The following is a 24,634-nucleotide window of genomic DNA, read 5'->3' on the forward strand; positions in this document are numbered from 1 at the left end:
TGGGGAGTCTCACTAGATTACTGTCAGATTGGCCGGCTTAAGCGTCTGTCCCGCCTACTAAAAGCTGTAAGGGGGTAATTAACTATGGTGCCCGCTCGGCTGACTGCAATTTAGCGTGAACCCCCAGGGAGTTAGGTCGATCTAAAACTTAATCTTTAGATCGATCTAAACCTCTAGGAAAGCACCCTTTAGTTGGTCTACAGTGTAGTGCCTACTTCTTGAGTAAATTCACTTTTCATTTTTGCACTTATTTCCAATTTAAGTCAGGTTAACAATATATTCTCATCATCGTTAGTGTTGTAGATTACTGTCATATTTTTTATAAATCTATATGTAATGTATATGTACAATTTCGTAAATACATGCTGTCACATGAGATACAATAGATATCCCTTTTTTTCTTTTTTTTTTTTTTTTTTTTTTGTGTGTGTGTGTGTGTGTGTGTGTGTGTGTGTGTGTTAATAGACCTATCCGTATTTCGAAATTAATTTGACTATTTCACGTTGTATATGGACATGTCTCTTTAACACTGGTAAATCTTGCACTTATCTAATCTAATTTTCTTTTGTGTCATGGTTTGAGATAGTGTGTGCATTGTTAGAGAGTCACATGTATAGCTAGGGTCAGCAAGGGATCGGTTTTCCGGGAAAGTTGACAAATTTCCTGACTATCTATCGTACGTAACAATTGTTCAATTTATTCGATCCTAGCATTCACTAATATATAGGTTTTTTAAGGCCTGCAAGCAAATCCAAAGCCTTCAAATGCTATGAAATTGAGTCGCAGTGGAGAAATTAGACCTTAATCCTATCGACTGAAAATCATGAAAGCGTAAAGAAAAAAAAAAGATTTAAAAAATAGCTATAAAATAACCATATTTATTCACTCTGTATATGGCGCAGTTGTTATTCATGATTATAACTAATTCAAATTAGTAGAAGCACGTCAAATGATCCATTTTCCAGAAAAATAATGACAGGCTTCTTGCCCCCCCCCCCCCCCCCCCCCCCCCCCCCCCCCCCTCGGAACCGCCCCTGTAGGGTTTAACGGCCACTGTATGCATTCACATCTCTGTGATTGATTTTATCGGCCTAGCTAGCTACTGCGCACAAACTCCACGGGGACTCTCTTAGGACGCAATCAGATTAACAGACTAGTCTCCTTTTGTTATCAACGTACTCACAGCTTTTCTGTATTAATAAATTCCGCTCAACGCCAGAGAATAAACAGTTAAGACTGATTGTAAGTTCACTATATGATGAAAAACTTTATCTATATAAATCTTACTTGCTGAATTGGTCTTTTTCAAATTTGGGGAGTTCACGATTAGTGTCAATCGTAATGAGCTGTGTGCCTCTTAAAAATACTCCGGCTCTTCGCATGGACCTTTTGCCTCCTTTATGTTTGTTTATCGGCTACACCATATCGGTGGAAATAAGACTGTAATAGCAAGAGCACGTTGTAGCAGTTGTTGGAAGTTTTGAATTCCTCGGTGATTGTTGAAGAACAGGCGAAATTTGGTGTGACCTTGCTTCTACAGTTATAGGCCTATAACGCACTTATTACGTTAGCTGGAGTTTCAGACAAACGTATTTTATGTATAATATAAAATTATATTTCGTTTCTTTATTTGTATTTGATAACAGAAGCTCAGTGCTTACTTAGGGATAACATGTGTTCGTCACGCACATTTTAATCCCACAGCTATTGTACGCATGCATCTTGAAACAAACAAGCACACAATCTTCTTATAACCATAGGAAGCGGCATATTTCGTCATTTCTTTGTTGCTCGTTCCAGTGATCAGGAATTACTTGACGTAGTAATACCACGTAGCGTTAATTTTAAGCCAAGTTATATAATAAAAACCTACATATATTTGCCATGAAACAGAAGGAAAATATTTTTCTAACCAATTGGCCATTGAAAGCGACTTCAGAAACATAAATTGAGGGAATGCTTGGTCTAGCGTTGTCAATTCACACATAATAGGAGGGCCTGATAATGAAAAATCTTGAAAATCACGAATCACAGGACATGTAATGACTTTCACGAAAGACGGGGAAACAGCGACATCCACGAATCACGGGAATGGCGTGCTTCACAAATCACACTTTCGCGGATAACAATAATACCCTATGCAGTGGCGGATTTATGGGGGTGTCATTGTGGCTCTTCAGCGCCCCCTAACCACACGCCAAGGGCATCCGCAGACCTCCCCCCCCCCCTTGAATTAAATAATCCTGTATTTGCCCCTGCCTATGGGCCTCTCTACCAAGCCAAGGGTCATTTTCCACCCATCTACACCGTACTTCACAGGAAAACTAGCTAACTTACATGTATTTCTGTTCATTCTAGATGTTCCGGTATAGTAGGCCTAATTTGCTTTGGTAGAGGAATGGCGTACGCATTTATAAGTCCTATCATTCCTATATCTTGATTTCAAGTGTAATGTTGGTTCCTCGCTTCTTTTATGTATATTTATTGGCTACACCATATTGGTAGAAATAAATAGAAACGGTAAGAGTATGTCATAGTATATAGCGGTCTGTTTTAAGTTTTCTCTGCAGCTCAGGAGATAGTAAGACCATAGAAGTAGAGAAAATAATATATTGCGCTTAGACAAGTGTTGTGCACACCCGGCGAAATCTCACCTGTAGCATTCAAGATGTCTCCGTCCTTCCCGAGGTGATGTGATGTCTTCGCTGTTATCTTTGAGCTGTTTAAACGTGTCTCGAGATAAGACCCGTCCTCTGAAGGTGACCCGAAATGCAGCAGACATTTAAGAGGGGCTACATGGTTTTTAACTTAATCATTAAGGCTTAAAGGACTCGGCAATGAAGCGAGTGTGCACTCGGCAATTTCGTAACTTGACGAGGTTGAGGTCGTTTGGGGAGGTGAGAGAGAAAATATCTCGATCTATCAACCATGTTTGTCTGTCAAGACGGTCACTTCACGGCTCAGCTTGTCGTCTGGGGGAGCTGGAGCTGACGTCTGTGAGATACCCCCACGTACAGAGGGGGAAATACGCCACGCTGACAGAGAAGGATGTGGACTTCTTCCAGAAGCTGCTGCCCCAGAGAGTGTTGCAAGACCCCAGTGAGCTGGACGGGTATAATATCGACTGGATGAGGACTGTTAGAGGTGAGAGATTGAGCTTTTTTACCACAACTGCTCCCCTGCATCCCCCACCCCTTCATTACAACCCATCAATACCCCCTCCTTATACATGTACACACACACACATACACACACACACATGCACATACACACATGCACACACACAGACACGCACATGCACACATACATGTACACACACACACCCGCAGGGGCAAGACTCAAGCTTGGGTTCTTACATTATATCTGATAAATGAAAGTTGATTTATTATAAAATACTTTTTAAAAATATTTTTTCATTTTCACAATCAAAGCAACATACATGCATACATCAGAATACACACTTCAGCAAGTAATATAAACTGGATTAGCAGAGAAAATACATTACCTTAATATAAAGGCATAAAAAATACAAATAACCGCACAAAAGCAATGGACTTAATTGTTGACATTAGCACATATAACAAAAACTGTCTCTGTTTAGTTTGCTATTGTGTATGTTTTACAGTTTTGTTCGCCATATAAAAACATCACATAATAAGGTTTTATACATGTTTATGGCCGATGCTTATTAAGTATTCACTTTGAAAAACCCAGAGGAAATACAAAAACTTTCACCCTAATATAAGGGAGTAAATAAATAAGTAAATAACCACACAAAAGCAGTAGACCAGACTGTTGACATTAGCACATATAACAAAAACTGTTAGGTTTGCTTTTGTGAATGTTTTATGATTTTGTTCGCCATATAAAAAGCATCACATAATAATCTTTTTATTTACGTTTATTGCCAATACATATTAGTACCACAAGCATGTACCCCATAGTACTCATTTTTTTCAGTCCACGCCTGTCTTGTAACACTTTTTAAATGTTACTTCGTTGTAACCAGTCTTTTTAAAATTTTTGTAGGTAACAGTCAGATGGTTCTAAGACCCAAAACAACCTCAGAAGTAGCGGAGATATTGAAGTACTGCAATGAGCGCCATCTAGCGGTTGTTCCACAGGGAGGAAATACAGGACTCGTAGGCGGCAGTGTCCCGGTCTTTGACGAGATTGTTATTTCTACACAGCTTATGAACCAGATTATTAGTCTAGATGAAGTCTCTGGTGAGAAATGATAGTTTGCCTAACCAGTAACTGCTGTTGTACATTCATTCATTCACTTCATTCATTGACAATATTTAACTTTGTGTATTAAACTTTATGTTGTAAGGAAGAGATACTATGATAGTTGAAATATTGTAAATAAAAGGCAGTTTATATTATACTAATGACATGTTACACAATAGCACTTGCTCTTTTACCATTTTTATATATAGCAGTATGCTATTTAGGAGTAACTTTGTTCAAATAGTGACTATTTTTTATAGAAAAAAAGCACTTTCCCAAAACCTATGTCTGCATACATTGTTTTTTTTTTTTTAGATCTAGATTAAGCACAGTTTGCTTGCATTGTCTGCCAAGTGTGTTTAAAGTTTACAGTCTAAGACTGGGTTCCCATAATCCTATTATGCTAGCAGGATCGATCTAACTCTGAGGGGATTCTCACTAGATTGCATTCAGTTTAAGCAGCTTAAATGTCTGCCATGCCTTATGAAGCTGCTAAGGGGTAATTATCTGTTGTGCACGCTTTAACTGACTTCAATTTAGCGAGAATCCCCTCAGAGATAGATTGTTCCTGCTAGTACGATAGGGTTATGGGAATGGTACCTAAAATTCTTCTGTCATACTTCATATGCCTTGTTCCTGTAATTGTGTATTGTATCCTATAGGCATCGTCGTCTGCCAGTCTGGCTGCATCCTGGAGACCTTAGACAACTATCTGGCCGAGCGTGAACTCATGATGCCGTTAGACCTGGGTGCCAAAGGAAGCTGCCATATTGGAGGCAACGTGTCCACCAATGCGGGTGGTTTACGGTTGCTAAGATACGGCTCTCTTCATGGGAGTGTACTGGGAGTGGAAGCAGTAAGCATGGCAATGTGTTAACCGATGAGAATGAAAATAAAAGAATAAGTTCATGAAGATATCTTAACATTGAAAATGTAAAAATAGAATTAACATGATAGGTACCTCTGAAAGTTGAGTGTGTGTGTGTGCATGTGTGTGTGTGTGTGTGCATGTGTATGTGTGTGTGTGTGAAATGTAATATGTAGGTCACGGAGATGAAAAAAAATGTTTTTGACTTATTTAACAAGTACATGGCTACAGATAAATGTATATGTGACAGTATGAATGTCAGCCCACCACTGAGTCTGTTTCTTCACATTGCAGGCTTCACATTGCATGCTTCACATTTCAGACTTCACATTGCATGCTTCACATTTCAGACTTCACATTGCATGCTTCACATTGCAGACTTCACATTGCATGCTTCACATTGCAGACTTCACATTGCATGCTTCACATTTCAGACTTTACATTGCAGACTTCACTTTCCAAGCTTGACATTGCAGACTTACTAATGCATGCTTCACATTGCAGACTTCACATTGCATGCTTCACCTTGCAGGCTTCACACTGCAGGCTCACATTGCAGGCTTCACATTGCATGCTTTCCCATTGGAGGCTTCACATTTCAGACTTCACATTGCATGCTTCATATTCCAGACTTCACATGGCAGACTATTGGTCACCATCTCCAGTATGAAGCTACAGCCGTAGAGGCTGGACCCACTTTCATCCCATCAAATTTGTTTCCACTTTTAGTTTTCATCGACAGGTCTTAGCCAGTGGGGAAATAGTGGATTGTCTCTCATCGCTGCGAAAAGACAACACTGGTTACGATTTGAAGCAGCTTTTTATTGGTTCTGAGGGAACGCTGGGAATGGTGACCTCAGTATCAATTCTCTGTCCGCGGAGACCAAAGGCTGTTAACGTGGCTTTTCTAGGTAATTTTTTTTGTAACTTTTAGGTGGATGTTTCACTGACTAAGTGGACTTGTCCATATTTTATGTGTCATTTCATTTATTGAAGGGTTCATACTTTATTACTGTGACATACATTTTCATATTGGCAGGTAGTGACATTGTAATTGATATGTAAAAAATGTTGTTTTTAAAGTGCAGGGTATGAAGCAAATATCCCTGCACTTTTTTGTAAGATTTAAAAATTCATTTATGAACTACAATTCATTTTTATGATTATTTAGACATAAAACACTAGATCATCAACACTAATTTTAACATTGTTAAAAGAAGTCCCTTTCACCCCTTCAGGTGTTGAAAATTTTGAGGCTGCCCTGCAGACGTTTCAGTTGTGCAAAGGGATGCTGGCGGAGATCCTGTCTGCCTGTGAGTTTATGGACCAGGAATCTATGCAGTGTATCCAGGAAAATCTGAAACTGACCAATCCAATCAAGTCTTACCCACTGTACATCCTGATCGAGACCTCGGGTTCCCATGGCAGCCATGACGAGGAGAAATTGAATGCGTTCTTGGAGGCTGCTATGGGGAAGGGGATTGTGCAAGACGGAACGATAGCTATGGATGTAACACAGAGACAGGTGACTCCTTGATTGAGGCTTTTTTTCAAACCAGCTGCATTCTGGGATTGTTTTTTGTTAAATTGTGGTCAGCTTTGAAATGTCAGACATCATCTTTTTCATTGAAAGAAACAACTTATTTAATATATGTCAGCTTTTAGTCTTGTTTTTTTTTTTTTTTTTTTATTATTTTTTTTTTTTTTAACTGTCAGTGGATCACACCTCACTTTGAATATTAAAATTAAAAATAAATATCCTACAGCTATCATAACTCAGTAACTATGATATTTTCTTCAAACAAAAACTAATTTAAGACTTAATGTGAAAGATTTTATTGTATATATTCTCACTCTTTTTAGGAAAAGCTCCCCCCCCCTTCCCCTACACACACACAAACTAATGAGAAAAAAAAAGGTTAAGCTTGGATTGAGTGACTTTTAATGGAGGCCCATTAACAGTACACTAAAATGCTTCATCTACATTCCTTAACCATTAGCTTCTTAAAAGCATGCAAATGCAGCTCCAAAAATCACCTAAATGCCATTAACTCATAGTAATTAAGGCTTGAACGTCCCATTTTCAGAATATCTGGGGTTTACGAGAGCGTATCGCAGAAGGTCTGCTGCATGATGGGTACAACTACAAATATGACATCTCTCTTCCCCTGCCCAAGCTCTACGAGATTGTGGAAGACATGAGACAGAGGCTGGGGTCAAAGGTCACACGGGTAGTTTCATACGGTCATTTAGGAGATGGTAAGCGATCTTCATGTTTGACACACTTGTTTTTAATTTTGAAAAATAAATAGTTGTCCTTGACTTTGAGAGTAAATAGCAAGAATTGTTCACTACATTTAGGTCTACCATATGTGGACATACTGTACATAAATGGTGATTTTACAACTGGATAATGAAGTAAACATTGTCTTCCAAATAATAAATAAATTGATTCTATTTCAAGAAACCTGTCAATCTCAGAGAATTTATCATCCAGTGACAAATGTTTTATTTTTTTAATTTAAAGGTCCAAATTCCTGAAAACTAAAATTTATTTAAATCAATATTCTTCCAGGCAACCTTCATTTTAACGTCACAACTCCAGAATACAACAAAGAGGTTCTTGGGCTCATAGAGCCCTACATATACGAGTGGACATCCCAGGTTCGCGGCAGCGTGAGCGCAGAACACGGACTTGGCTTCAAGAAGAGGGACTGCATACGTTACAGCAAAGAGCCCAATGCTGTCAAAATGATGGTGAAAATGAAGAAATTATTTGATCCCAATGGTATTCTGAATCCTTATAAAACCATACCTTTGTAAAATGCTTGTGAAGGTAATTTGATTTACAGGAAGGCTAATATATATAAATACATATAATATATATTTATTTTCATACGTCTTCTGAACAAGGGTCTGTCAAGAGGTGATAACTGCGTGACATTACAGTCATCTGCAGACAGACATTGCCAAATATTATCAACAGTATGTGGGGAAAACTTTGAGCCGACTGGCTCTTGCTGCCACCTGTGGCCAATATTTTTAAAAATAACGCACATCCTTTCCCTAACTCAGAGACAGTTTTGAAGAATGGTCTCCTGCCAAAAATTAAGTCTTAGTTTATTTTTTAAGTATTATAATAATTGCAATGAAAACAAAAGCTGTTTATCAGTTATACTGATATGCCGTATGCAAATCTTACTGCAGATGACACTTTGTTATGACTGTGTTCAAATTGTTTTCATTGTTCTCATTCAGAGTATTCTTATTTTGCACTTTAATTGGTGAATTTGAAAGAAACATGCGTTTGTGCTGAGGTATATACAGTATTACAACTTACTAATATATATGTTCAGGATTTACAAAGCTTGGTGTTTTTATCCTGTTGTACAATCAACTTGAGCTGTGATTTAAAAAAACGAAATAATAAAGCTAGTCAGCAACTGTATTTGGATGTCAATTTATTTCTCCTAATGCACCCCCCTCTCTCTTTCACAAAATCCATGTACATGTTTTCATTTTAATAAGATGTCACATGACAAAAATGCTTTAAGAGTAAGTTGTTAAAATAACCGTCTTGAATTGAAAAGCAAATTTAGGTTTTATAGTGTACAAAATCTGTTTATATTGTACATGAGATTAACATCACTAATGTAATATTTAAATCTTACATTATTTGTTCTAAAAAAAGGCCCAATTTTTTCTCCTGACCAGTAAATCATTTGATTTTTGTTGAATTATCCTCTGTTCAGTAGCAGCTGTCACAGTATAATGAGATCAATGAAGTTCACATGACCTCTTATTATCTCCTCTCTTTCAATATCACAATTAAGCTGAGACCACTTGCACAGTTCAAACCTCCACCGGGGCAAAATATTTTGCTAAAATAAGATTTAAAAAATATTAAAAGATGTGTAATTTGTTACGGTGGAAATCACTTCGTTTCCTCTTGAATAACTGCCCCTGCTGAAATCTATATCATCATTGTGAAGAACTCTTGAGTAATCTTGTCTTTGCACATAACATACAGTAAAAACTTGAAAATTTCATCACTTAAAAATTCATATTTTAAAATGGATGAATCCGACACTACCATATTGTTTGACAAACTTTTCAAATTTATCAAGAAGCCCATTTTCAAGTTTGACAAAATTTTCAAAGTTAAAAAAATACATATCGGAACAGAATCCTCTTCCAACAAATTTTCAAGATCGTCAAAATTTTTAAGTTTTTATCATAACCCTCTTCACTGACAGGGTTTTATCTCTTTGGTCCAGTTTGTACTGCTACAGCCTTTCTGTCCCATTCTGAAGTGTCTAACAGTGACAACATAAACCGCGCGACATCTGCCCTGTTCATCCTACCTCCAGGTGCACCAGGGACATGCATTCCTTCATGGGTCAAAATGGGGGAATCTGAAAATGGAAAAAATGCAGTCTTAAGTTACTGGTGTTATTTTCTCTTGTTAATTCAAAAACTGAGAATGAGTGAAGTCAAAAAGCTACATGACCTGTGTACTTTGTGTAGAAATTCTATAGTCACAGAGCACATTCAGAACAGCCGACTAACAGACCCCCGGATCAAATATGGCCGACCCACTTGAATGCTTGTTGCATAATCCCCGCAGGGAATCTATTCAGTGTCTAATCAGGACTTAAGCAACAAGCTTTGTAAATTGTAGTAGGTTGCCATATTTGATCACTTAGTCTGCAGTTCTCAATGGGCTCATAGCTGCTTACAGAAAAACAAACCAATGGAACAGAAATCATAACATCCACAGCAGAGGTAAAAATGTAAAGTTCATGACAACGCAATATATCCAGGGTTTCACTGGGGGGGAGGGGGGGGGGGGGCAAAAGGATAAAAAATTAGAAATTAGTTGAGTTGAGGAAAACCATTCAGTTACAGTACATTATATAGGGAACAAGTGGTGGATATAAATTTTAAGGCAGATTGGGTTCTACTGATGTTAAAATGGCCAAGCAAGTGACACCCTCTATCCCTGGTTCCTGCCCGCCAAGACCTCATCAAGACTTCCTCCCTACCTGAGACTGGTCCAGTACCGAGACCAGGCGGCCTCACTATGGTAAAGTTGATGTCCTGGCAGGTATCGAATAAGTAATGTTCCATTTCAGCCATATTGGCCACAGTTTTTCCAATAAAGAGAGGTTTTATTACCCACTCTATCAGCCATGGGTTGCCAGGTCGTGCTGGAAAAACACAAATATCCATAAATATCCATAAATTAACGCATTACTGAAGGAACACAGTGACCGTATACACTTTTATATAGATATTTAAGTAGGAAAATAATAATGACTTTGCTCATTCTGGGAATCTTAAACAAAATTCATTTAATCATCAATGCAAACCCTTTCCAAAGCCATTGAGAAAAAAAAAACTATTTTATGAATCCCCTTTTTAGCTGGTAATTTCATTATTAACCAGTATGAGATAAATTTGTCAATGAGTCAAAAATAAGAAAGCTGGATGCAAAGGAAGACTTTTACAGAAGTAATTCAAGTGCCACACTGAATAAATCTTTGTTTAATGAATCATAAGTTTATAAGTTTATCATATAATTCACGTGGGTCTATCCGAAACAAAGAAGTTTAATGGAAGTGTGTTAGTTGTGAAAGCAAACACAATCTACTGACATTGCGTTAGGTGTGACACGTTCTCTTCGCAACAATTGCTTTAGGTGTGACTCACATTCTGTGCACCATGACGTTATACAGATCAGTCTGGTGAGGCCTGTCTCTCTCATCGCAGCAACTATAGCTTTCATGGACTCCGTATACAGAGTGACGGGCGCACGGTCTCTATTTCCCAAACACGACAACACCACCTCCTGCCCCCGAAAATGCTCCGAGAGGTCTTTTGCTGAGAATACGTCTGCTTTAATAACCTAGGGGTGAAAATAAACGCTTTTATGAACATCTCAGAACATTTTTCTTCAAGTAGGCCTAAGGTCCTGGAGAGAGAGAGAGCGAGAGAGAGAGAGAGAGAGAGAGAGAGAGAGAGAGAGAGATTGGTTTGAATATTTTAATAATAATTAAAATTATTGAACTCACGTGTTTTTTCTTTGCCATAAGTTTCATACAAGAAACTTATATTATATTATATTATATTATATTATATTATATTATATTATATTATATTATATCATATCATATTATATTATATTACCTTTAGATTCTCATTTTGGACACTGGCCAGTTTGTCAGGGTTTCTGACCACTGCTGTCACGTGATGTCCAGCGCTGAGGGCCTGCTTGACCACTTCCTGTCCCGAGGGTCCTGTCGCTCCCAGAACTACCAGACGCTTCATCGTCAACGTTCTGAGAACAGTTTTTAAAAAGTGTTTTTTATAGATGAGATAACCTTGAACAGCCGCTCACAAAAAAGCCAAAAAATATATTACAGTAACATTGTCAATCATGATTTGATAATAATAAGAACAACAACTTTATCATGAATTTTTCATTGACACTATGTGTTCACTATTGCAGAGCCGGATCCAGGATTATTTGAAGCCAACCCCCCCCCCCCCCCCCCCCCCCCCCTTGGCGTGGGGTTCGGGGGCCGCTGAGGGGCCCGCTTAAGGGCCCCGACAAAAATTGGTAGAGGGCGAACGGTGCTATTTGGTACGGTTTAGAACTATGATTCAGTTGGTGAAAATTCAAATTTCAAGATGGGACCATTGGTGTAATTTTTTTTTTTTTAGAAAACGAAGGGAGGGGTCAGTACAAGTGCTATCGGATACTAAAATATCTAACTGATAGACCGGATTAACATATACACGTTCAGAAGCATTGCCACAGTTGGGAGTTATCACAAAGACTATGACCGTTAACATTCATGACATTTTGATTGAAGAAAGGGAGATGTAACATTATCTACTCATTTATTATTATTATTATTATTATTATTATTATTATTATTATTATCATTATTATTATTATTATTATTATAAATACTCTGAATATATATGTCAGTGTAATATTAAATAAGGACGCCGTTTAATCGTCTCAAAGCACATAACACGTGACTTTATCACTGGGTGGAAAAATACAGTCGTATTACACTAAGACTGGGTTCCCACAGATTAAGATCGATCCATCTGGATCGACCTAACTCCCTGGGGATTCACGCTAAATTGCTGTCTGCCGAGCGCGCACCAAAGTTAATTACCCCCTTACAGCTTTTAGTAGGCTGGACAGACATTTAAGTCGGCTAAGCTGACAGTAATCTAGTGAGACTCCCCACGGGGATAGATCGATTTCAAATATGTGGGAATACAGTCTAAAACTCGGGAAAGAAAGAACCATAAAGGAACTTGCCTGACCTTGCTTGATCTTGACAGGAAACAGGCAGGGGTTGCTCGGGGGGGGGGGAGGCGGCTTATGAAGTCTTGATTGCCTTCAAAGGGGCGTATATAAGACCTACACGTGCTAGTCTTCTGGGGCGGCGACCAATCGCCTGTTCGTTGAGCAGGCTAACTTTAATTTAAATTAGCTAATCGACCAGGCTCATTAGCTTTACTTAGGATATAGGACATATAGGATGAAAACTTGAAAATCGTATCCGAGCTGAGGTCTTTGAAAGCTGGGGTAATGTGTCTGTGGTATGCCACTTACCTTATAGTGTGCTCTGGAATTAGGATCAGCCGAGATAAATTAACCCTAGCTCTCGATAAACTAAACACTGAATGTGTGTCACGAGGTACAAATAAGATAACGTCTAGGCCACCAGATAAAATAATCTAGTTGTGCATTTCGACCGCAAATTGAGCTAACTCTCTCTCTCTCTCTCTCTCTCTCTCTCTCTCTCTGTCACACGCGCACGCGCTTCATAAATTGTCTTACCTGTAGACTCGAGTTTTCCACACCGAACTTTGTTCTGCTGAAAGCTTGTGTAATTGACCCCATGCAATTATGACAACGTACACCACAGATTACATTTCACCGAGTGAAAAGACACGTGTACCTTGTTTGTTTTTAGTCGACACATTAGAATGGAGGTCAAAGTATAGATTTAACGCGTAAATGCGGCTGTTGAAAAGCAATTTATAACAACCACATGGAAAGCAAATTTTATGGGGTTAGTTGGAAGGGGGCCTGTGACTAAGGCTGTATTCCCAGAGCTTTTAGATCGATCTATCCCCGCGGGGAGTCTCACTAGATTACTGTCAGATAATCCGGCTTAAATGTCCGTCCCGCCTACTATAAGCTGTAAGGGGGTAATTAACTTTCGTGCCCGCCCGGCTGACAGCTATTTAGCGTGAACCCCCAGGGAGTTAGGTCGATCTAAAGTAGATCGATCCAATCTCTGGAAATGGGGTCTAAGGTTGTTGAAGATGCTGTAAACTGAGCGGTGTGGTGGGGGGGGGGGGGGTAATGTAGGACTACCCCCTACCCCCCGCCCCCCGAACCTTCCAGCTCCTGCACCTGAGTGTGTATATCGTGATATTTATTACGGTGTTCTAGGGATAAGCTTACTGATATACCAACCGCTACCCATTCAACTTAATGAATATGTACGAGCAACTTCTCTCAAAACTACAAGCTGACAGGCACTACCATCTAGTATAACTATTTCTCTGGCTTGTGTGAAGATAAAAGACACAGACAACGTGACAATGTCGTTTAGGTTACAGACAAGGTGACACAAAAACTCCTAAATTACTGCATTCACGTACATGTTTTGGATAATTATTTAAAGGTAAATCTTCAGTGCTCACTGACTTAATCCTTTGGCAATTAAACAAATGGCAATTCAGCGAAGACGTCATAATTGCTCTTTGGGGTGGGGTGAAAATTGCAAAAAAAAAAAAAAAAAAAAAAAAAAAAACTTTTCTCGAATCTTTCCTTTAACTGAGCATACCTGAACACCGTATCAACGACAATAAATTGGCATCATTGAGTAACTCAACACTTTCCCACTCACAAGGGGGTATCAAAAGTTTACTATTCAATGAAGCAATATTTATTGGTTCAGGCACATTTATCAAAGACCTAGCAATAATATATAACAATAACGTCATATCTATAAAGTACATAAATTCATTTTTAAATTAACTGGTTATTAAGTGTCGTAAGTGAGTAAATAATAAAAATAATTCTAAATTCATGCTTATGAAACTGAGAACTTCATCCCGTTGAAAAGGTCAACTCCTTCCCGTAGGGTTTATCTCCTTGATGTTCGCTGTATGGCCACAGCCTTTCTGTCCCATTCTGTAGTGTCTAACAATGACAACATAAAATGCACGACATCTGCTCTGTTCATGAGTCCCCAGCGTGCACCGGGGACGTGCATCCCCTCGTGGGTCAGAATTGGCAAATCTGAAAAGAATAAAATAAAATAAAAATAAAAAGGTCATTACATATCTGACAATGTGCCCTGGCTATGTTTTTGGTTCCGTTAGTCTGTTTGTCAGTTTGCAGCATTATCCAAAATCATGGACAGGTTTTGATAAAATTTTCAGGATAGGCATCAAACGGCTCAGAAAAGAAATGATAAGATTTTTTATGGGGGGGGGGAGGTTTAGATTTCCAATGAAACGTGCTCTGTGTCGAAGCTACACGAGCAGTAGTAATTACGTATTATCTATTTTAATGGTGCACGTGACAGACCACAGACGATATTGGCAGGATGCCATATGCCACCTGGCCTCAAATGTGGTCTGCGCTCTGTGAGTGTTTTCCTAATTGGTGTATTTTTTATTATTTTATTTAAATGTTTTTCTTGTCATATTAAATTTAAAATTCAGTAGAAATAATGCTGACACCTTTCAACAGCTGTTTATTATCAATAGAATTGCTGAAGTTCATTTATCAATAGACAACAGTCCCTTCCCGACAATATAGGCCTTTAAGGCTATATCGACTATTGCAAACCCCAAGCCAAGACAGAGCTCCTTGAAGTTCGATCCCTACCCGAAAACGGCCCAGTGCCTAGCGAAGGCGGTCGGACAATGGTGAAGTTGATATCCTGGCAGTCGTCGAATAAGAAATGTTCCATTTCAGCCATGTTTACTAGAGTCCTCTTAAGAACGAGGGGTTTCAAAATCCACTCTATAAACCACGGGTTACCCGGCAGTGCTGGAAAGGGGAAGTGATATTATATAAGGAATCGGGCTAATATTGAGATGTTTGCCATCAAGTAACAATTTTAATTTAACTTTAACATCTCAATATTAAAAAGCTTGTAGAAAGTACCTGTACATGAAGCTGTTTATAAATACACATATACACAGCAACACAAGATAGCTCTAGATTTACCGTCTTTCAATTTCGTAAACATTATCAGTGTTAATATTGTCTGATATGATTGAGTGTGTTAGTTGTTAGAGCAGACACACTCTGCTGACATTGCGTTAGGTGTGACACCTTCTCTACGCAACAATTGCTTTAGGTGTGACTCACATTCTGTGCACCATGACGTCATACAGATCAGTCTGGTGAGGCCCGTCTCTCTCATCGCGGCAACTATTGCTTTCATGGTCTCCGTATACAGAGTGACGGGCGCACAGAACGAGGATCTAGATCCCAAACACGACAGCACCACCTCCTGCCCCCGGAAATGCTCTGAGAGTTCTTCTGCTGAAAATATGTCTGCTTTCACGACCTAGGGGTGCAAAGTATCGCTGTCACGATTATATCAGAGCATATTTCTGCCAAGGAGAGAGAGGGAGAGATGAAGAGAGAGGGGGGGAGGGAAGGAGAGAGAGGGAGAGATGAAGAGAGAGGGGGGAGAGGGAAGGAGAGAGAGGGAGAGATGAAGAGAGAGGGGGGGAGGGAAGGAGAGAGAGGGAAAGATGAAGAGAGAGGGGGGGAGAGAAGGAGAGAGAGGGAAAGATGAAGAGAGAGGGGGGAGGGAAGGAGAGAGAGGGAGAGATGAAGAGAGAGGGGGGAGAGGGAAGGAGAGAGAGGGAGAGATGAAGAGAGAGGGGGAGGGAGGGAAGGAGAGAGATGAAGAGATGAAGAGAGGGGGGGGAGGGAAGGAGAGAGAGGGAGAGATGAAGAGAGGGGGGGAGGGAAGGAGAGAGATGAAGAGATGAAGAGAGAGGGGGGAGGGAAGGAGAGAGATGAAGAGATGAAGAGAGAGGGGGGGAGGGAAGGAGAGAGATGAAGAGATGAAGAGAGAGGGGGGGAGGGAAGGAGAGAGATGAAGAGAGAGGGGGGGAGGGAAGGAGAGAGAGGGTGAGATGAAGAGAGGGGGGGAGGGAAAGAGAGAGATGAAGAGATGAAGAGAGAGGGGGGGAGGGAAAGAGAGAGAGGGAGGAGGGAAGGAGAGAGAGGGAGAGATGAAGAGAGAGGGGGGAGGGAAGGAGAGAGAGGGAGAGATGAAGAGAGAGGGGGGAGGGAAGGAGAGAGAGGGAGGAGGGAAGGAGAGAGAGGGAGAGATGAAGAGAGAGGGGGGAGGGAAGGAGAGAGAGGGAGAGATGAAGAGAGAGGGGGGAGGGAAGGAGAGAGATGAAGAGAGAGGGGGGAGAGGGAAGGAGAGAGAGGGAGAGATGAAGAGAGAGGGGGGGAGGGAAGGAGAGAGAGGGAAAGATGAAGAGAGAGGGGGGGAGAGAAGGAGAGAGAGGGAAAGATGAAGAGAGAGGGGGGAGGGAAGGAGAGAGAGGGAGAGATGAAGAGAGAGGGGGGAGAGGGAAGGAGAGAGAGGGAGAGATGAAGAGAGAGGGGGAGGGAGGGAAGGAGAGAGATGAAGAGATGAAGAGAGGGGGGGGAGGGAAGGAGAGAGAGGGAGAGATGAAGAGAGGGGGGGAGGGAAGGAGAGAGATGAAGAGATGAAGAGAGAGGGGGGAGGGAAGGAGAGAGATGAAGAGATGAAGAGAGAGGGGGGGAGGGAAGGAGAGAGATGAAGAGATGAAGAGAGAGGGGGGGAGGGAAGGAGAGAGATGAAGAGAGAGGGGGGGAGGGAAGGAGAGAGAGGGTGAGATGAAGAGAGGGGGGGGAGGGAAAGAGAGAGATGAAGAGATGAAGAGAGAGGGGGGGAGGGAAAGAGAGAGAGGGAGGAGGGAAGGAGAGAGAGGGAGAGATGAAGAGAGAGGGGGGAGGGAAGGAGAGAGAGGGAGAGATGAAGAGAGAGGGGGGAGGGAAGGAGAGAGAGGGAGGAGGGAAGGAGAGAGAGGGAGAGATGAAGAGAGAGGGGGGAGGGAAGGAGAGAGAGGGAGAGATGAAGAGAGAGGGGGGAGGGAAGGAGAGAGAGGGAGAGATGAAGAGAGAGGGGGGAGGGAAGGAGAGAGAGGGAGAGATGAAGAGAGGGGGGAGGGAAGGAGAGAGAGGGAGAGATGAAGAGAGGGGGGAGGGAAGGAGAGAGAGGGAGAGATGAAGAGAGAGGGGGGAGGGAAGGAGAGAGAGGGAGAGATGAAGAGAGGGGGGAGGGAAGGAGAGAGAGGGAGAGATGAAGAGAGAGGGGGGAGGGAAGGAGAGAGAGGGAGAGATGAAGAGAGGGGGGAGGGAAGGAGAGAGAGGGAAAGATGTAGAGAGAGGGGGGAGGGAAGGAGAGAGAGGGAGAGATGAAGAGAGAGGGGGGGAGGGAAGGAGAGATGAAGAGATGAAGAGAGAGGGGGAGGGAGGGAAGGAGAGAGATGAAGAGATGAAGAGAGGGGGGGGAGGGAAGGAGAGAGAGGGAGAGATGAAGAGAGGGGGGGAGGGAAGGAGAGAGATGAAGAGATGAAGAGAGAGGGGGGAGGGAAGGAGAGAGATGAAGAGATGAAGAGAGAGGGGGGGAGGGAAGGAGAGAGATGAAGAGATGAAGAGAGAGGGGGGGAGGGAAGGAGAGAGATGAAGAGAGAGGGGGGGAGGGAAGGAGAGAGAGGGTGAGATGAAGAGAGGGGGGGGAGGGAAGGAGAGAGATGAAGAGATGAAGAGAGAGGGGGGGAGGGAAGGAGAGAGAGGGAGGAGGGAAGGAGAGAGAGGGAGAGATGAAGAGAGAGGGGGGAGGGAAGGAGAGAGAGGGAGAGATGAAGAGAGAGGGGGGAGGGAAGGAGAGAGAGGGAGGAGGGAAGGAGAGAGAGGGAGAGATGAAGAGAGAGGGGGGAGGGAAGGAGAGAGAGGGAGAGATGAAGAGAGAGGGGGGAGGGAAGGAGAGAGAGGGAGAGATGAAGAGAGAGGGGGGAGAGGGAAGGAGAGAGAGGGAGAGATGAAGAGAGAGGGGGGGAGGGAAGGAGAGAGAGGGAAAGATGAAGAGAGAGGGGGGGAGAGAAGGAGAGAGAGGGAAAGATGAAGAGAGAGGGGGGAGGGAAGGAGAGAGAGGGAGAGATGAAGAGAGAGGGGGGGAGGGAAGGAGAGATGAAGAGATGAAGAGAGAGGGGGAGGGAGGGAAGGAGAGAGATGAAGAGATGAAGAGAGGGGGGGAGGGAAGGAGAGAGAGGGAGAGATGAAGAGAGGGGGGGAGGGAAGGAGAGAGATGAAGAGATGAAGAGAGAGGGGGGAGGGAAGGAGAGAGATGAAGAGATGAAGAGAGAGGGGGGGAGGGAAGGAGAGAGATGAAGAGATGAAGAGAGAGGGGGGGAGGGAAGGAGAGAGATGAAGAGAGAGGGGGGGAGGGAAGGAGAGAGAGGGTGAGATGAAGAGAGGGGGGGGAGGGAAGGAGAGAGATGAAGAGATGAAGAGAGAGGGGGGGAGGGAAGGAGAGAGAGGGAGGAGGGAAGGAGAGAGAGGGAGAGATGAAGAGAGAGGGGGGAGGGAAGGAGAGAGAGGGAGAGATGAAGAGAGAGGGGGGAGGGAAGGAGAGAGAGGGAGGAGGGAAGGAGAGAGAGGGAGAGATGAAGAGAGAGGGGGGAGGGAAGGAGAGAGAGGGAGAGATGAAGAGAGAGGGGGGAGGGAAGGAGAGAGATGAAGAGATGAAGAGAGAGGGGGGAGGGAAGGAGAGAGAGGGAGAGATGAAGAGAGAGGGGGGAGGGAAGGAGAGAGAGGGAGAGATGAAGAGAGGGGGGAGGGAAGGAGAGAGAGGGAGAGATGAAGAGAGGGGGGAGGGAAGGAGAGAGAGGGAGAGATGAAGAGAGAGGGGGGAGGGAAGGAGAGAGAGGGAGAGATGAAGAGAGGGGGGAGGGAAGGAGAGAGAGGGAGAGATGAAGAGAGAGGGGGGAGGGAAGGAGAGAGAGGGAGAGATGAAGAGAGGGGGGAGGGAAGGAGAGAGAGGGAGAGATGAAGAGAGAGGGGGAGATGAAGAGAGAGGGGGGAGGGAAGGAGAGAGAGGGAGAGATGAAGAGAGAGGGAGAGATGAAGAGAGGGGGGAGAGGGAAGGAGAGAGAGATGAAGAGATGAAGAGAGAGGGGGGGAGGGAAGGAGAGAGAGGGAGAGATGAAGAGAGAGGGGGAGGGAGGGAAGGAGAGAGATGAAGAGATGAAGAGAGAGGGGGGAGGGAAGGAGAGAGAGGGAGAGATGAAGAGAGGGGGGGAGGGAAGGAGAGAGATGAAGAGATGAAGAGAGAGGGGGGAGGGAAGGAGAGAGATGAAGAGATGAAGAGAGAGGGGGGGAGGGAAGGAGAGAGATGAAGAGATGAAGAGAGAGGGGGGGAGGGAAGGAGAGAGATGAAGAGAGAGGGGGGGAGGGAAGGAGAGAGAGGGTGAGATGAAGAGAGGGGGGGGAGGGAAGGAGAGAGATGAAGAGATGAAGAGAGAGGGGGGGAGGGAAGGAGAGAGAGGGAGGAGGGAAGGAGAGAGAGGGAGAGATGAAGAGAGAGGGGGGAGGGAAGGAGAGAGAGGGAGAGATGAAGAGAGAGGGGGGAGGGAAGGAGAGAGAGGGAGGAGGGAAGGAGAGAGAGGGAGAGATGAAGAGAGAGGGGGGAGGGAAGGAGAGAGAGGGAGAGATGAAGAGAGAGGGGGGAGGGAAGGAGAGAGATGAAGAGATGAAGAGAGAGGGGGGAGGGAAGGAGAGAGAGGGAGAGATGAAGAGAGAGGGGGGAGGGAAGGAGAGAGAGGGAGAGATGAAGAGAGGGGGGAGGGAAGGAGAGAGAGGGAGAGATGAAGAGAGGGGGGAGGGAAGGAGAGAGAGGGAGAGATGAAGAGAGAGGGGGGAGGGAAGGAGAGAGAGGGAGAGATGAAGAGAGGGGGGAGGGAAGGAGAGAGAGGGAGAGATGAAGAGAGAGGGGGGAGGGAAGGAGAGAGAGGGAGAGATGAAGAGAGGGGGGAGGGAAGGAGAGAGAGGGAGAGATGAAGAGAGAGGGGGAGATGAAGAGAGAGGGGGGAGGGAAGGAGAGAGAGGGAGAGATGAAGAGAGAGGGAGAGATGAAGAGAGAGGGGGGAGAGGGAAGGAGAGAGAGATGAAGAGATGAAGAGAGAGGGGGGGAGGGAAGGAGAGAGAGGGAGAGATGAAGAGAGAGGGGGGGGGAGGGAAGGAAAGAGAGGGAGAGAGTGGGAGCCCAGATAGCATGCATACGTTGGGCCAACGTTGGCCCAACGTTGCCTTGGTTGACCATGCAACGTTGGCCCAACGTTGGGTTTCCATCTAAGTGCTCACTTTGGCCAACGGTTGGCTGAACGTCTTTTTAATGCCAACGCATTGCCAACGTATTCCCAACTAAACTGCGTTGGCCCTACATTGGGCCAACTAATAACCAACATTGGTCCAACAATTACCCAACCTGTAACCAACAGTGTATTTACGTTGGTCCTACTAATGACCAACATCAGTCCAACGATTACCCAACCAAACTGCGTTGGCCCTACATTGGGCCAACTAATAACCAACATTGGTCCAACAATTACCCAACCTGTAACCAACAGTGCAATTACGTTGGTTCTACTAATAACCAACATCAGTCCAACAATTACCCAACCTCAAACCAACAATGCATCCGCATTGGCCCAACGATAGGCCAACTGGTCACCAAGTTATCTGCAATTTGCACAACAAATTATGATCCAACCTAAAACCAGGGGCACAGTGATTTACAGTAACCCAACATTGAGCTAAAGGCAAAATCTTTATTTTTTTGGAATCACATAGGTAGTAGGGCACTGTAATTACACATCTGATGCACAGGCAGATCAATGTCCTGATGAAATATCTTGAGCATCTGAAATCTGCAAACTGCAAGATATGGCTGAAAAATTGGCAAGGTTTCTAAGGGATGAATCCTTCAGAGGACTTGATCTGCCTTTGATCATTTACACTACACCTGGAAAATTGTCAATTAATAATTGTAGTTGAAACAAAAAGATTAGCGATATATTTTGAACTGTTTAATTAATTCATAACATTACATAAAACAAATACATTACACCAACTAAATAATGATATGTGAATTGAAATATAATACAAAAAGACAACAAAGAAAATTTTTATAAGATATTATAATATTAAATTTAAACATTAATAAGTGTGTCTTATATCAATTGTCACATGATTCACATCAAAAAAAATTTTAACAGCCCTATGACTTTTCACCTTATTCCTGGAGTCAAGGCATTTTTCTACTAGTAAAGTCTTTTTTGCCCCCATTTCAATTTTTAAAAATATTTTCATTAAATTAAATTTTAAACATGAAACCCTTGTTAATGTCAGGTAAGATGCTTTTCATAGGAACTTTCATAAGTTATATGTCAAGTCTATAAAATCACAGTCTCCTCCGTCAGGCAAAATCTCAGACATTCTCTTTAAAAATCAAATCAGTGGTCATATGAGTTCAATATTTGTGTTTTTTCTCTCTTTCCTGTCCTGCACCTGCATGATCTTTGGCAAAGCACGATTAGTTAGGTGTATCTTCAACATCTTTTTCTGAACAATCACAGAAGAGTGTGCTGCACCTACAAATTTAAATATTAAAAACACTTGAAATATAATGCTAGAATTGGTATGGTACATAACATGACTGTACCTCTTCCCCCATATTTCATACACAAACTAGTACTAGTAGGTGTGTATTATATGATAATCTCCCCACCTTTTCTAAGTTAGGCAAAATCCAATATCTTAACTTTAAAAGTGTGTGTCTTGTGTGCAGTAATTTATAGTGATTTATTTAAATTAGTTCTTACGTGTACACTTGACCATGAATTCAGTTTTTAGACAACTGTAATGTACCACTAAATTCTACATCATTTAATCATTCCAACAACTCTATCACAGAATTTACTGGCCAGGATTCATACAGACACATAAGAACAATTGGCTTCCAAGGACTTTTAAGGCTCTAATTCAAATCATTTTCAATGATTTTAACTAATGAGGGCAAGTTATACATTAATACAGTTAAATTAAAGTGTACATACCAAAGGAAAAAGGACTCATTTCATTTAAACTTTGTCTTTGTAACACATTGATGATGAAAAGTTGAAAATAAAAGTACAAGTAATGATGTATTAAAAGGTATTACCCCCATCTGTGAATTATTGTGTGTATTCATCTCATTAAACTACAAAGTTTTAAATAATATTTTTACAAAGACAAAATGCTGAAATGCAAACCTTTTTCAAGCCTAATAGCATTTTCAAGTACTTTTCAAAGTTACATTTAAACTAGAGCCATTTAAACTAGTTACATTTAAACTAGTCCAAAGTGCTGGACTAAATTTGAACACTTTTCAAGACTGTATGGATCCTGGTGCATCAGTAAATAACGGGAAAATACACAATTAAAAAGTCACTTACCAGTACATGCTCTCTTCTTATCCTGTCTCTTTATCTCTTCATTTTCTAATTTCCAAAAAGATGTCTTCTTTTTATATCCAGAAATCAATGCTTTCAGCTGTAATTCTTGCCTCTTCCTTAGAACATTTCTGACCTTCTGGCTTAGATTTTTGAATTGGCTCAACGGTCAGCGCGCTTAGACTGTGCTATGTATAGTTATTTGACCTGTTTGAGCAGGCAGTATGCAAACTGTTTATATCAAACTGACAGTTAAGATAAACACCTGGCTTGTAATGAATCTGGTCCAGTGAAAGTTACCAGTGTACTTAAATCAAAAGTCAATTGATGCTAACTATAAAGTTTAAAATTTATATATTGTGCAATTGTACATTATAATAAGATTTCAATCATTTGTCTGATTTCAATAACAATAATAATAATAGCAATAATAAAAAATATGTTTCACAGCATTATTTAAAAATATAAATCTGTTCACTCAGTAATTTTTTATAGGTGAAGTCTATGTACTATATACTATATCCATGCAGAAAAAAAGACAAAATGAAAAATATATATACATGTATATATGAGAGTATATAGCTTGGAAGACAAATAAAAGTAGAACACTGTTTTTTAGCCCAAGGAATTTGACAAACTCTTAATAAAAAAAAATATTTAATCCAAAAACTATATTTTACTGATCAATAGATAAGCACATGTGATTCTCAGTTGTGAACAGAAACATTTTTATTATAACAGAAACATTATTCATTTCTATTGAGTTGTTAATTGGATACGTTGGCCCAACGTTAGGCCAACGTATGCAACAAATATGCACACGTTGGCCCAACGTTGGCCCAACGTGAGCATATTGCAGTTATGTTGTGCATATTATGATGTGGTTGGGCCAACGTTGGGCCAACGTATTACTACCAACGCCAACTATGTGCCAACAAACCAACGATTCCCCTACGTTGGCCCAACGTATGCTTGCTATCTGGGAGAGATAGGACAGGGAGGGAGCGAGAATTTCGTCTTCCATTATTAAACGAACAACAAATATTATATCATATCATATCATATTATATCACCTTCAGATATTCACTTTGGACACTGGCCAGTTTGTCAGGGTTTCTGACCACTGCTGTCACGTGATGTCCAGCGCTGAGGGCCTGCTTGACCACTTCCTGTCCCGAGGGTCCTGTCGCTCCCAGAACTACCAGACGCTTCATCGTCAATTAACGTTCTGACGGAATTGAGAACATGTTTTTTTCTTTTTCAGGTTATTCTTCAATATTTAGGGTATTTTCAACGTCCGTTCACACACACACACACACACACACACACACACACACACGCACACACACACACACACACACGGTTGAAAGGAAAAGCGACATTACTGCATTTAGACGTGCTGCGGGGAGGAGCGGGGGGGGGGGGGGGGTAGGTAATCCGAGGCAGATTGATCTAGTGAAGTATTCACTGCCTTCTCGGGCGTATATAGGACAAACAGGTGCTATATATTTGGACAGTGATCAATTGTCCCGTTCATTAAGCAGGTCAATTTTCATTAATATTGACTAACCAGACCCATTACTTAGTATAAAGGTTGAATAGTTGAAAATCGTCTCAGAGCAGTGGTGTATAAAAGCTGGGGTAGAGTGTCTGTTATACGTCACTTACCTTGTGGTCGGCTCGTGAAGGTTTAATCTAAATTAATAAGCTTGGTGAACTGAACAATGAATGTGCGTCAAGACGCTGTACGTGTATAAATAAGATAACGTTTTGGGTATCATACAACATGATCTACTTGTACACCTTGTTCCCTCTCTTTGTCTCTTCCCTGTACCTCGTCACCCCGATGAGGTCAAGTCGTAGCATAGATAGCATTAAGCCGAGTGAAAAGGCACGTGCTCCTTTACTTTGAAGACATTGAATATATCGCGT

General features: G+C 42.0%; 3 protein-coding genes across 4 annotated transcripts; 1 reads left to right on the top strand and 2 right to left on the bottom strand.

Moving 5' to 3' along the window:
* Positions 1 to 2,646: 2,646 nt before the first annotated feature.
* Positions 2,647 to 8,546, top strand: LOC106163454 (D-2-hydroxyglutarate dehydrogenase, mitochondrial). The gene is made up of 7 exons (XM_013541040.2): positions 2,647 to 3,144; positions 4,030 to 4,227; positions 4,893 to 5,086; positions 5,841 to 6,009; positions 6,337 to 6,623; positions 7,186 to 7,357; positions 7,674 to 8,546. The coding sequence occupies exons 1-7, from the start codon at positions 2,838 to 2,840 to the stop codon at positions 7,919 to 7,921; spliced, it is 1,575 nt and encodes a 524-aa protein (XP_013396494.1). The 5' UTR covers positions 2,647 to 2,837; the 3' UTR covers positions 7,922 to 8,546.
* LOC106163458 (flavin reductase (NADPH)-like) lies at positions 8,543 to 13,121 on the bottom strand. Of its 2 annotated transcripts, none has more exons than XM_013541047.3 (5): positions 12,966 to 13,121; positions 11,288 to 11,438; positions 10,811 to 11,006; positions 10,144 to 10,308; positions 8,543 to 9,513 (listed from the first exon to the last, which is right to left on the bottom strand). In XM_013541047.3, exons 2-5 carry the CDS (start codon positions 11,426 to 11,428, stop codon positions 9,359 to 9,361), a joined length of 657 nt encoding a protein of 218 aa, XP_013396501.2. In that variant the 5' UTR covers positions 11,429 to 11,438; positions 12,966 to 13,121; the 3' UTR covers positions 8,543 to 9,358. The 2 variants fall into 2 exon arrangements, with proteins under 2 accessions (XP_013396501.2, XP_013396500.2); XM_013541046.2 differs by lacking the exon at positions 12,966 to 13,121 and adding an exon at positions 12,738 to 12,954.
* Positions 13,122 to 13,950: 829 nt separating this feature from the next.
* LOC106163455 (flavin reductase (NADPH)) lies at positions 13,951 to 24,001 on the bottom strand. Its single transcript, XM_086996218.1, has 4 exons — positions 23,776 to 24,001; positions 15,525 to 15,726; positions 15,036 to 15,200; positions 13,951 to 14,441 (listed from the first exon to the last, which is right to left on the bottom strand). The coding sequence occupies exons 1-4, from the start codon at positions 23,914 to 23,916 to the stop codon at positions 14,287 to 14,289; spliced, it is 663 nt and encodes a 220-aa protein (XP_086852344.1). The 5' UTR covers positions 23,917 to 24,001; the 3' UTR covers positions 13,951 to 14,286.
* Between the last annotated feature and the right edge of the window lie 633 nt (positions 24,002 to 24,634).

This window comes from Lingula anatina, chromosome 9, assembly GCF_051362555.1.
Source record: "Lingula anatina isolate TDL-2025a chromosome 9, LinAna3.0, whole genome shotgun sequence".
Taxonomy (NCBI): Eukaryota; Metazoa; Brachiopoda; class Lingulata; order Lingulida; family Lingulidae; genus Lingula; species Lingula anatina.